Here is a 13,181-nt window from a genome sequence, read left to right as displayed (position 1 = left end):
AGGTTGCCGGGGAGGTGGGGGACACGTGGAGGAGTAGGGCTAGATATTAGGACGGACGGTTGAGACGAGAAGAAAACACAAGAAGCAGCAGCTAAAGCAGCAAAAAAAAAAAATTGTATCTTGCTATCAGGTGAGAAACTTGATCTGGCCAGGAACATTATGGACCAGCATCCTTGTCCTCCCTGCAGTTGTAGCTTAGTGTTATTTTACATTATCACTATTTTGGTAAATGTTTTCCTCTTCTATTTTATGTACCACTTTGGCAACGCATATAAAAACTGCCAAGCCAATAAAGTTATCTGACTCTCGTGTAGGGCAGCCGCAGTCTCACCCCTTCTCTCCGATTCCCCGTTTGCTGCCTCGGAGGGGAGGGGCTGGAGCGGGAAGCAGAGGGCCGATGATCTCTGTTGGGGGGGCCCGATATAATAAGGTTTGCTCAGCGGTCTGCAGATGAGTGCATATTTTTTTGTGTACATACTTTACTCTCGATGGAGCAGGGAGTTTTTGCACAAAAAAATGTACGTGTAAAACTTCATGTGCCCTCTCATGGAAATATGATGCTAATAAAGGGCAATAAATAAATAAAGGGATTCGTTATTACCACCCAATGCAGAAAGATACTCAGGATTTATGAGCAGAAAACAAGGTCTGAGCATAAATCATATTTTCTGCACATTCAATATTGATATCTGCCAGTTTCAGGAGGGAGGGGGAAAGAAAGGAGATGAGGACAGGGGTTACTGAGTAGAGTTAGAAAGAAGGAGAAGCTTGGCAATGTTGGGAGAGTGTGAGGGAGAGATGCTGGGCAGTGCATAAAGGGGAGAGAGTCCCAAGAGCTTACAATGAGTTGTGTTGAACTGTTCTTCACGCCACTTATGATTTTATAAACCCCCTCCGAACAGAAAACCTCTAATCTGTTAAGCTTTTCTTCATAAGGAAGCTGTTCCACCCCCTTTGTCATTTTTTATGCCCCTCCTTGTTCCCGCTATATCTTTTATCAGATGGGGAGAGCAGAAGTGCACACAGTAGTATTCAGAAGTGTGGTTGCACCGTAGATCTACACAGAGGCTTCACAATGCTCTCGGTTTTGATTTCGTTTTCTGTTGTGCTCTTGGGGCAGTGAAGGAACGTCTCCTGAAAGGGAACAGGAGGTAACTGCCCCCAGGGGGGGCGGAGCACTGGAGGAGACAGAGGCTGTGAAGAGCTTCACCACTGGAAGCCCGAGGTCTGCCCGGGAGGAGCCCGTTGGGACCCAGGCCGCTTGGACTTAGGTGGGCCTCGCAGGGTGTCCTGAGAGAATGAAAGTCCGGCGTGCCCACGGACACAGGGGGAGCGCGATCGGGTTCGAAGTTGGAGGCTGGTTGGAACAAGGAGAATCAGAACAGAGTTGGTGATGACAAGGCGAGGAACAGAGCCAGAATCTGGAGATGAGGTCAGGCAGGCCAAGGTCGAGATCCAGAGGTCAGTCCGAGGAATGGTCAGCAAAGCAGGGGTCAGGTACCGGAGGTCAGACAAGGTCAAAGGCAGTGTTGCCGCGTCCGTCGGTCTCAGACGGCTTCGACCTTTGTGCCTCACCTTTCTTCCTTCTCTGTCCTCAAGCCTTGGGAAGATGGCTGCCACCGCGTCTTCATGCCGCTCTCCCTGGGGTCCTTGGATCAGCAACAGCGATAGCGTTCGCCATGTTTTTCCTGAGGGCCTCCTAGGGTGAATGTGCACACGCCACCCACGTCTATATCCACGTCATGGCGGGAACCTCGGGGGGCGTCCCCTCCGCGTGACGTCAGCACATCCTGGTATTTAGCCTGCCCTTCGTTTGCTGACAAACTGAGTTAGCAAGGATTGGAATCGCTCCGGTCTAAGCTGCTCTGCCTCTTCCCAGCAGCCGCCGGAAGCTCTCTCTCTGCCCTTCGGGGTAATTCATTGCTAACCTGGGTACCTGCTCCTCGGGGGCCCTTCTTCTCTCTTTCAGGTACCTATCTGGGAAACCGGGTACTCGCTCCTCGAGGGCCTGCGCTCCCTACTCTAGTGCCTGCATCTGATCTGCTTCTGCCTGCCAGGATCTTCATCAATACAGCTAACTATTCAGTGAGTACTAACCCTGTCAGTCTGTCTCAGCTTCAGCGCTTGGAGTCTTCATCCAGGACCTTCCGCTGCTACCCTGCGCTGCCTTTCATCTACTGAAGTGTGAGACTGGTCTCCTCTGCCGAGGACCCCTGGACTACTTCCACTGGGTTACCTTCACTGCTGTCCACCCCGGGCAGTACCATCAAGCTGTATAATAAATACAAATTCTCTGTCTGGGTGTATAGAGTCTAGCCTAGTACTGCAGTTCCTCACGGGGCTCCTCCCCGTGGGAGTGGCCATCACCACAGTACCCAAGAATCCACTCCAACACCTCAAAACCATAACAGGCAGGCTGAGGACTTGAGGCAGGCGGCAGGCAGGTCAGGAACAAGCTGAGGTCTTGAGGCAGGCGGCAGGCAGGTCAGGAACAAGCTGAGGTCTTTAAGGCAGGCAGCAGACAGGCAGGCAGGTCAGGAACAAGCTGAGGTCTTTGAGGCAGGCGGCAGACAGGCAGGCAGGTCAGGAACAAGCTGAGGTCTTTAAGGCAGGCACCAGGCAGGCAGGTCAGGAACAAGCTGAGGTCTTTGAGGCAGGTAGGTCAGGAGAAAGCATGTGAATCGTTTTTGAACGATTAAAATTATCGTCAGATAATTTTAAAATCGTCCTAAATCGTCAGAGTGCACGATACAATACAAATGCCCCTGATTTATCGTCATAAATCGTCCTAAATCATTAAATAGGGCACGGGAATTATTTGGGGGAGGGCGGGAAAACCGGCACACCAAAACAACCCCTAAACCCACCCTGACCCTTTAAAACCAATTCCTTACCCTCCCCCACCCTCCCGAACCCCCCCAAAATGTTAAATTACCTGGTGGTCCAGTGGGGGGGTGGGGTCCCGGCGCGATCTCCCGCTTTCAGGCCATCGGCGCCATTTTGGCTGCCACTAATTAAAATGGTGCCGATGGCCCGATTAAAAAAAACAACCCACCCGACCCTTTAAATTGACCCCCCCTTAGCCTCCCCCACCCTCCCGACCCCCCCAAAACCTTTTAAAATTACCTGGTGGTCCAGGGGGGCTTCGGGGAGCGATTTCTCGTTCCCAGGCATCAGCTGCGCTAAAAAGAAAATGGCACCGATGCCCCTTTGCCCTTACCATGTGACAGGGTATCCGTGCCATTGGCCGGCCCCTGTCACATGGTAGGAGCACTGGATGGCCGGCGCCATCTTTACTCATCAGCCCCTATTATACTATATAATAGGGGCTGATGGGGGGTCTATTTAAAGGGTCGGGTGGGTTTTTTTTTTTAGCGGCGCGGGCCTCCCTAAAAAAAAAAATTAGCAATGTGAATTGGAATCGGAAACGATTCCAATTCACATATCTTATCGATCAGATTTCTCCCCCCCCCCCCCAGCCGAACCTGATTGTTAAGACGATCTGGCACACGATTCACATCTCTAGTCAGTACCAGTAAGACAGTCCAAAGGTACTACCTGGGTAGACAGACAGATGACACAGGAACAAGCAGGACGCAGGAACTAGAATGCAGGAACAAGTCAGGAACAGAACTGGAACAGAAGGATCCTGGAACAAGAGTAGGAACATGCAAGAGCAGGAACAAATGCAAAGGCAATCTTAGAGCAAACCAACCCGATTGCCAAGGGAAGGAAGCAGAGACAGGAACTTCCTTATATCGAGGGATCAATCGGGGCACGCCGTGGAGCTAAGACCCGGCCCTACATGAGTCCGGGCGGTCCGCGTGCGCGCGCGTAGGGGTGTGCCTAACATGGCAAAGGACGCCGAGCCTCGGCGTGAGGCCTGGCGCGCAGTGGAAGGCCCGGCGACCGCCGCCGTGGGATGCTGGGGCCTGGCAGGACTTGCAACTACCGCGAGGGAGGTCGTACCAGGACCTGCTGTGGAACCATGAAGGTGAGCAGGCCCGTGTGTGGGACGGGCTGGGTGCGTAACATTTTCTTTCCAAATAATTCCTAACATTTTCTTTGCTTTTTTTTTTTTTTTTTTTTTACCACTGCAGCAAGTTGTGGATTTTGATATATTGTTCACAGTGCCTACACCACCTGAATGTAATCCACTTTGAAGTACAAAAAGCAGAAGAAATATCAAAGAAATAACAATAAATAAATAAATGATCCCATGGTCCTAAGGTAGAATCCAATATTGTATCCACATAGGAGTTTTTTCCCCTATGTGCATTACTTTGTATTTATTCATGTTAAATTTCATCATAGATGCCCAGTTCCCCAGTCTGGCAAAGTCCTCCTGCAGTTCCTCACAGTCTGCTCATCTGCTTTGAATAACATAATAATGAAGGCAGAAATGGACCAAATGGTCCATCCAGTCTGCCCAACAAGCTTCTTAAGGTAGTAACTGCCACTCAGTGCAGTTTACTCCATGTTTCTCTTATGGGCAGTAATTACTGCTCCATGCAGTTTTCCCCCAAGCCTTATGATAACCCATAAAAATTGCAGCTAGCAACATTTTTTTTTTTACTGGGTGATGAGCTTTCTTGAAAATTCAGACAATGCTGCTAAATTCAGTGCTGCTAATACTTTTGTGTCATCTGCAGATTTGATCACCTCACTCGTTGCTCCCTTTTCCAGATAGTTAATGAATAAGTTAAACAGCACCAGTCCCCGTAGAGATCCCCCTAGAACATGCCACTGTTCACCTCTCTCTCTTAGGAAAATTGACATTTAGTCATATTCTTTGTTTCTATCTTTAACCAGTTACCAATCCATAATAAGACTTTGTCTCCTATCCCAAGACTTTTCATTTCCTGAGGATTCTCTGATCAGGGACTTTAGCAAATGTCTTCTGAAAATCCAGATTCACTGTATTTACTGAGACATCTTTGTCCAAGATGGTATTTTTAAACCATGTCCACATCTCATGCAGAGTTTTAACCCTCATATCTGCTCCTTTTAATGTGAATTTAAAAAAAAATAAAATTAATAGACTCCCCTTTTTAAAGTTAAATACTACTGTAGTTCTTATTCATTATTTTCCCTCCATTGTTTAAGAACATAAGACTTGCCATATTGGGTCAGACCAAGGATTCATCAAGCCCAGTATCCAGTTTCCAACAGTGGCCAATCCACTGCTGGAAATAGGATACTGGGCTTGATGGACCCTGGCAAATAGGACATAAATTCCATATTGCTTATGGCCAGGAATAAGCAGTGGCTTTCTTCAAATCTACCTGGTTAATAGCAGTTTATTGACTTTTCCTCCAGGAATTTCCAAAACCTTTTTTACCCCAGCTAATTAACTGCCTTTATAACATCTCCAGCAATTAATTCCAGAGCTTAATTGTGCACTGAGTGAAAAAGTATTTTCTCCAATTTGTTTTAAATGTGCTATTTAGTAACTTCATGGAGGGTCCCCTAGTCTATTTTTTTAAAGAGAAAACAAATGATTAGCATTTAACTTTTCCACTCCACTCCTTATTTTATAGACATCTATCACATCTCCCTTAGGCCATCTCTTCTCCAAGCTGATGAGCCTTGATCTCTTTAGCCTTTTCTCATAGAGGAATCATTCCATCATCTCTGAACCTTTTCCAGTTCTACTATATCTTTCTGAGATGTGGCAACCAGAATTGCATACAATATTCTAGATGTGGTTACACCATAATTATATAGAAGTATTATGAAATTCTTCATTTTATTCTCCATTCCTTTCCTAATAATTGTTAATTCTGTTTGCTTTTTTGACCACCACTGCACACTGAGCCAAGGATTTCAAGGAACAGTTCATGATGATGCCTAGATCCTGTTTCTGGATAGTGACACCTAATATGGAACCTAGCATCATGTAACTACAGTTTGGATTATTGTTCCCCATCTGCATCACTTTGCACTTGTCCACGTTAAATTTTATCTGCCATTTGGATGCCCCTTGTGCCAGATCCTGTGTTCCACTTAGAACTAGATCTAAAGTAGCTCCCTCTCTCAGGACCAACTGCTCTATGAAGCAATTATTTATTGAATCTGGAAATTAAATCTCCCTGACGTGCCCTAATGAGACATTCACCCAGTTGATACTGGGGCAATTTAAATCTCCCCAAATTATAATTTTTCCTCTTTTAGTAGCCTTTCTAATCGGTGTTAGCATGTCACAGTTTATTTACCATCCTGATCAGGTAAACCCCCACTACTGGTAGTGGGGGTTTACCTGATCACACATAGAATTTCTAGCCATAGAGATTCCAGAGTATAGGTTCTTCCTGTAGAATTCATATCCTACTTGACTCTATGGAATCCTTAATATACATTATAGTGCCCTGCCACAATCTCTTCTACCTTCTCCGTCATTTTGTTTTATTTTGAACCCTGGAATGACTCTATCCCATTGGTTGTCCTTTTTCCATCAGATCTCTAAGATGCCTCTTAGGTCTATATCTTCATTTGGTGCCATGCACTCTAACCCTCTTTCTGATGGAGGTGGGGATGAGAGGAAGGAGCTGTCCATCAGCAGTTCATATCTGCACACAAAAACAAGGAAACTCAAAATTAATTTCTGATGTAAAAAAAAAAAAATCACCTGGTATTTATCTACATTTTCATGGTAAGTAGGAATCATTTCTGGCCAGAGAAATTAAAGTCAGGCTGTATGTGATAATTCTAAACTAAAACCTAATGCATCTGTGAATGGTTCACTACAACTGTATCCTTTGGCTTGGTGGAGGATAAGCTACAGATGATATTACAAAATTGTACACATCAAAGTGTACGTTCAGATACAGTTTTTGTCTCCACCACAGTGGAAGTGGTGGAGACAAAAACTGTATCTGAATTCAAGGAAGCATGGGATAAATAAATACAGGGGATCTCCAAGAAAGTGATGGGAATTATAATGCTAAATTAATTGGATGGATGGGCCTACTGGATGGGCCATATGGTCTTTTTCTGCTGTCGTGTTTCTATGTTTCATCAGCTTCATGCAAACTACGCTCAGGATGGTGCTGAACTGTAATTTAATTTATATTCAAAGCAGATTACATTCAGGCACTGTAGGCATTTTTCTGCCCCCAGCAGGTTTACAATCTAAGGGTCTCATTTTCTAAGCATTTTTTCCCCCATAAACACAGAACGGAAGAAAAGCCCAAGTAAACAGGGCCTAAGTTTGTACCTGAGGCAATGGAGGGTAAAGTGACTTGTCCAAGGTCACAAGGAGTGGGATTTGAACCCTGAGTCAGTCCAGAGGATATACATGTTTAGATCTTTAAGTCTATCCCCATATGCTTTAGAATAAAGACCACTGACTATTTTAGCCACCCTCTGGACTGACTCCGTCCTGTTTATATCCTCTTGAAGGTGCGGTCTCCAGAACTGTACACAGTATTGAAGGTTGACCACAAATGTAATAAGTTAGTCCAATAAAAGGTATCGCCAGCAGGTGCCTTTTTTTTAGGGGAGGGGAAGAGTGTTTTCTGTACTCATCTTACCCCACCAATGAGATCAAATAGACTGGAGTGAGCCCCCCAGTAGGCTAAGATGGGTATGAGGAGAGTGCGGAGACGGGGAAGGTCCGGGCGAGTGTTAATGTTTTTATTGCAGCACCGCTGGGAGGTGGGCTTGTGTCAGGAGAAAGTAATCTGGCTTCTTTATTTCATTATTTCTTTTGGGTTTTTTTTTCTTTTTGCATTTTTTAAAAAATATTTCAGTTCAGTTAAACAAACAGAAATGACATGAACCTCAAATGAAACAAAATATACAAAAACAACCAAACCAAATAAAACCATTTTTTTCCCATGCGCATCCGTATTGGCAAGTAGTAATCATAAGCACGTTCAAATTTCTGTAACAAGGGAAAAAACTAGGCATCATGAAATGTTCCAACATTTAATTTCTTTTTATACAAAATCTTTGTGCCTGTCTTTTGAGTTTTGATTGCAGATGAAACACAAATTTATGTTTTCATGTACTTGGCATAAAAAGTGTTTATTACTCTTACCACTCGCAATGGAAATAACTCCACAAATCACAGGCAGTTCAATTTAATCCATACCACTTGTGTGTGAAACAAAACCCCAGCTGGGAAAGCATATTCAGTGTGACAGATTAACACGAATTGAGCAGATGCCTTCTTCTGGAATCTTACTCACAAAAGTTTTTACAAGCAGAAGACAGGAATGTAATCCCTGAATTTGCAGAGTGCAGTGAGAAAGCCAACAGAAGGCTGCCACCATAACCTTTAAGAGCCAGCCAGAATGAATGGCATGAAATAAGAAACAGGTACCCCAATCAGACAACAACCAATGAGAGCCCCTGACTTTTACAGGCTGGGGAACTGATAAGCATGGGGGTAACTTGCTGGTGTGGCAGGTACTACTCAGTCACTAAGCCTTGATTCTGTTGATGCATCTCCATCATTGCTCTCTGCTTCTACGGCAGGGGAAAAAGGGGAATTGGATTCAGACTGCAATCAATTGTTGCTGTCTGAATCAGTTCCCTGACTTTTGCGATCTGGGGAACTGATGTGCAGACATGGGTGGAAATAATACAGGACTGCTTCTACGACCAAGTCCATAAGCAAAGCACATGAAACAGGATTGTCTGAATTTTCAGGAAGGCTCATCACCCATTAAACATGTTGCTAGCAGTAAATTTTTGTGGGTTATCATAAGGCTCAGAGATAATTTTACAGAGCAGTAGTTGCTACCCTTAAGAGAAACGTGGAGGACTATCATGGGAGGCTTGCTGGGCAGACAGGTACATTTTGGTCCTTTTCTGCCATCATTTCTATGTTTCAATTCACTCCTTGAGGTGTGGTTTTCAGGATAATCCAGCTATTCATCTTGAACTGGCTTGTATTCATCATAGACATCCTCAAAACTAGACATATCTCAAGGACCAGTTTTGGGAACCATTGAAATAAGAGATCACTCTAAAGAGAATTGAGCATCTATGGGGTTAATTTTAAAGAGTTTAGATGCCAACTCTGGGAATTTTGCCCCTAAATCAGCCCTTTTAAAAACTGACTAGGATTTCAAGTCTAACTTTAGGAACCTATGTTCACTAAGCACCTACATTTAGGGATCTAAAAAGTAGGCAGCAACAGGGGTGGAGTTAGGGCAGGGAAAAGAGTTAGGTGCTTAGCACTGATTTTCAACACTAGGCACCTAAGTTAGGTCCTTAAATCTAGGTAAATAAATTGCAGATATAAATTTAGGTGCAAAGCTTTTGATAGGGTCGCTTGGACCTTCTTATTCGAGTCTTTGAAAATAGGAAGATTTGAAGGCTAATTTTTAAATTTTTAAATCCTAGAGTAAAAATCTTGGAACATGGGGAACTGTCAATTGAATTTATATTGTACAGAGGCACCTGACAGAGATGCCCTTTATCCCCATTATTATTTGTCCTATCTCTAGATCCCTTACTAAGAGATGTAGACCTAGATTCATCAAATTGCTATAAATATAGCAAAAATAGCGTCCGTGAAAAAAAGTGTGTGGTTAGGCTAATTTGCAGTCTGCTGCATTGCATAGATAAATATCGCACACAGAGTTGTGTCAGTGCACGTGGCATTGTATCAGCATGTCATGCGTTGTGTTAGCACATGGTGCTTCATTTTACGAGGCTAGCGTAAATTAGTGCAAGTGCATTATTTTTTTGCAGTTTATATGTCCTTCTTCCTGCAGCTGCCTCTATGAAGGTGTGTCAGGAGTTTGGAGAGAGGAGGTAGGTAGATGTTGGTGGCTAGTTGTAGGTTCTTTATAGTGATTATTGAGTGAATTGTCTTGCTTTATGTTGCCATCTGTTTCCCTTTGCCTTGGTCTTTTGACTTCTTTGTTGGAGTGAAAGTTTTTGTTTGTTTGTCCAATTTGTCTGTTTGTCTGTCTGTCTGTCTTTTAGTGTGGAGGAGTGGTGGTGGAGGAGTGAGGAGGAGTAGTGTTGGAGGAGTGAGGAGGCATGGAGGTGTGCTGGTGGAGTGTGGAGGAGTGAGAAGGAGTGGAGGAGTGATGGTGGATGACTGTTTTTTGTGGTGAGGAGGAGTGAGGAAGATGGAGCATGAGAAGGGAGAGGAGGGTGAGGAGAGGATGTGGGAGGGCGAGGGCAGGAGTGCTAGGGGAAGGAGGAGCAGGAGTAGGGATAGAGATAGGCAAGAGGGAAGGGATAGGAGGAGGCAGACGAAGACAGGGCAGAAGACGTTAGACTATGGTTAGACAGGGCAGAGGGGAAGCGATTTGGCAAGGGCAGGAGGGGGGAGGAACGGAGAGGGGAGTAGGAACATGAAAGGGAGGACACCTCTCCAGAAGCAGAAGTGGCACCCCCCTTCTGGCAGCCAGGCAGCAGGACGCCCTCATCTCAGAGCTATCAAGTTCAGCATCCAGGAGAACAAGTTGGTCATTGCAGGGGTCCTGGAGCATTATGTCATACTGTTTGGCAACTGGGCAGCCATGACCTCAAAGGCATCCAAGAGTCAGATCTGGTGCAACATAGCCCAGAGCATCTCTAGGTGCAGTGGAGTCCAACGAAGCAGGGAGCAGGTGGCCCACAGGTACTGGGACTTCAAGGTGCAGCTGAAAGCCAAGGTGGCTGCCCGAAATAAATATATATGGCGGACCGAAGGAGGAGCTCCTTGTCCCATCATCTTCACCCCCATGGAGGAGCGCCTTGTGCAAAGGCTGGGACCAGATGTCTTTGAGGACATAACTGAGCGGCTAGACACCATGCAAGCTGCAACCGGTAAGTTCACCTCACCTGTAAATGGGCAGGCAGCAACGAGTGTTCACATCATTTGGCATAAGATGCTCACAATGCTAAGAAGCAAAGTGATCCTCTGATGCCAAATGAAAAAAGGTTACTTGCTGCCATTGGTACTTATGTCTTATGTTTTGTTTCCACAGCTCTTGCCCACGAAGCAGCCAGTCCCAGTCAGTAAGCCCCCGGGACCAGCCATGAAGTCCCCGGGACCAGCAGCACAGCAGCCTTTTTGCACAGACCCTTGCTGAATGATGCCCAGACCCAAGTGAGCGAGGAGGAGGAGGAGCAGTAGCCACAGGCTCAAGAGCCATTGCAGATGATGCAACCCCTGGCTTCATCCAGCCCACTCAATGTGTCCCTCAACCTCTCTGGCTTCATGGAGGAACAGAGCCTTGAATAGGAGCCTATAGACTCATCACAACCTCAAGCCAGCACACCAGAGCGCCAGCTTAAAGCACCACACCCTCAGCATGAGCAGCCTCGAAGCCCTGACATGCCAGCATGCAGAAGGGATGGTCTACTGTCAGCCACTGTGGTCCAACAGTCTAACTCTAAAGTCCTTCTCGATGCTCTGCCCGTATTCCATCCTCTTTGATGCAACTTCCAGACACAGTCCAGCTGCTGCCTCTTCTCATCATGTCGTCTCCTGCTCCGGATGCTGGTGTCTCATCTCAGCTCATGCCGCTGCTGCCTCCATGCTGCTGTGTCTTCTCCTGGGCCTCCTGCCTCCATGCTGTGCTCTTTGGTCCTGGTCCTGCTGCCTTCACTTGAACTCTGCTGCCTTGCCCCGTAGGCTGTCCCCTTGAGTGCACTCTTTCAACATGGACTGTCTTGGGCCTTTTCCTAGCCATCAGATAGCAGGGCTGCTATCAGCTCCAACATTAGAGCTGTACTATAGCTATTGGGGGTGCTACTTCTGCTTCCTAGGGTCTTTGTTATAATCATGATTGTGCCATAAGCATAAGATGCTAAGCCTGTATATGTAATGGTGCCATCATAACATCAGCACTCAGCATTTAGTTTCCTATGTGCTTATTTGTTATTTTTTTTAAGACTCACTGATAACCTTAGATAATATATACATTACAAGAGAGATTTACATGTATATTAACTAGGATACATGTATTAAAAGGACAAGACTTATGTCATTCATTGTTATATTGGAACATGCTGTAACCGGAGCCCTGTTGGCACTTTTAGAACGTATTACCCATTTTTAAAATTACTATATGTGCCTTATTGTAAACCGTTGTGATGGTATATAACTTAAAGATGGTATAGAAAAGATTTTAAATAAATAAATAAAATAAATAAACGTATGTACAGGTCTACACAAAATATGCTGTGCATATAATATACACTGTTTTGTGCTATTTGCTATCTTATCCTTGCAATACTGAAGGTCCCCAGTAATAAACTTCTTCTTTAGCTCTTGCTGTCTTCTTTAGGAGCATACACTGAACGCTCAGTTGTATGGTCTAACCCATATGGTCTTGTCTGCTAGATGTGGCTACTTGGAATTTGCCAGGGCATTCTAGCATGCAAGATTATGTGGAGGGCCCACCTTGTACCTAGTGAACTCTTTACATAAAAACACAATGAAAGGAGCCAACCAGGAAGTGTATTTTTCAAACCAGTGACAACTTTATTAAGGAAGACATGTAGGCTACTGTTTGAAATCAAATCAAAGTCTTAGGTAATCGCAATTTTGACATCTCATTGCAAGATAAGTGCACCTTTATATAGCCCCCAATAACCAAAGCAAGGGGGAATATATTATTCTCATTGAATTTTTTCTATGAGCATACAAGAAGTGACCTATGATTATAAAGCCCCAGCACTCATAAAAGCTTACTCAGCATAAGCCACCAGTTGCAAGGGCGCTGTATGATGGTCACTCTTTACATACAATAAGAACGTTTATTTTATAGCAGAATTTCTATTAGTCTCTCACTCATGCACACGTGCTCTCTCTCACTCTCCCACACACATGCACACGTGCTCTCTCTCTCCCACACACATGCTCTCTCTCTCTCTCCCACACACATGCACACATACTCTTTCTCACTCTCTTCTTTGCTTAGCAGGCAGCAGCAGCCTCCTTCTTCAACCTCCGTGTCCAAGGGAATGACTTCCGGCCACTGGGCCGATCCAGCACTAGCATTGGACTACTTCCAGCAGGGGCACTACTCCTCCTCCAAAGCAGTGCGGCCCCACTGAAATTGATGGCATGATAAGCGTGGCCTTAGTAAGTAGAAAAGCAGTGCAGGCCCACCAGAATCAGCAGTGTTGCCAGTGCTTTTCCACTTTCTATGGCTGCGCCATCCATGCTGTCGAGTTTGACAGGGTCACGTTGCTTTTTCATTTGCTGAGGACCTGCCGGCCGT

The 13,181-nt window shown here is 45.3% G+C and overlaps 1 protein-coding gene across 1 annotated transcript; it reads left to right on the top strand.

The window, feature by feature from the left end:
* Nucleotides 1–10,206: 10,206 nt before the first annotated feature.
* Nucleotides 10,207–11,464, top strand: LOC115091494 (myb-related transcription factor, partner of profilin-like). Its single transcript, XM_029601705.1, has 2 exons — nucleotides 10,207–10,776; nucleotides 10,938–11,464. The coding sequence occupies exons 1-2, from the start codon at nucleotides 10,320–10,322 to the stop codon at nucleotides 10,970–10,972; spliced, it is 492 nt and encodes a 163-aa protein (XP_029457565.1). The 5' UTR covers nucleotides 10,207–10,319; the 3' UTR covers nucleotides 10,973–11,464.
* Nucleotides 11,465–13,181: the final 1,717 nt, after the last annotated feature.

This window comes from Rhinatrema bivittatum, chromosome 5 (genome assembly GCF_901001135.1).
Source record: "Rhinatrema bivittatum chromosome 5, aRhiBiv1.1, whole genome shotgun sequence".
NCBI lineage: Eukaryota > Metazoa > Chordata > Amphibia > Gymnophiona > Rhinatrematidae > Rhinatrema > Rhinatrema bivittatum.
The sequence above is the reverse complement of the archived record's forward strand: the minus strand, read 5'-3'. Positions and strand labels throughout refer to the sequence as shown.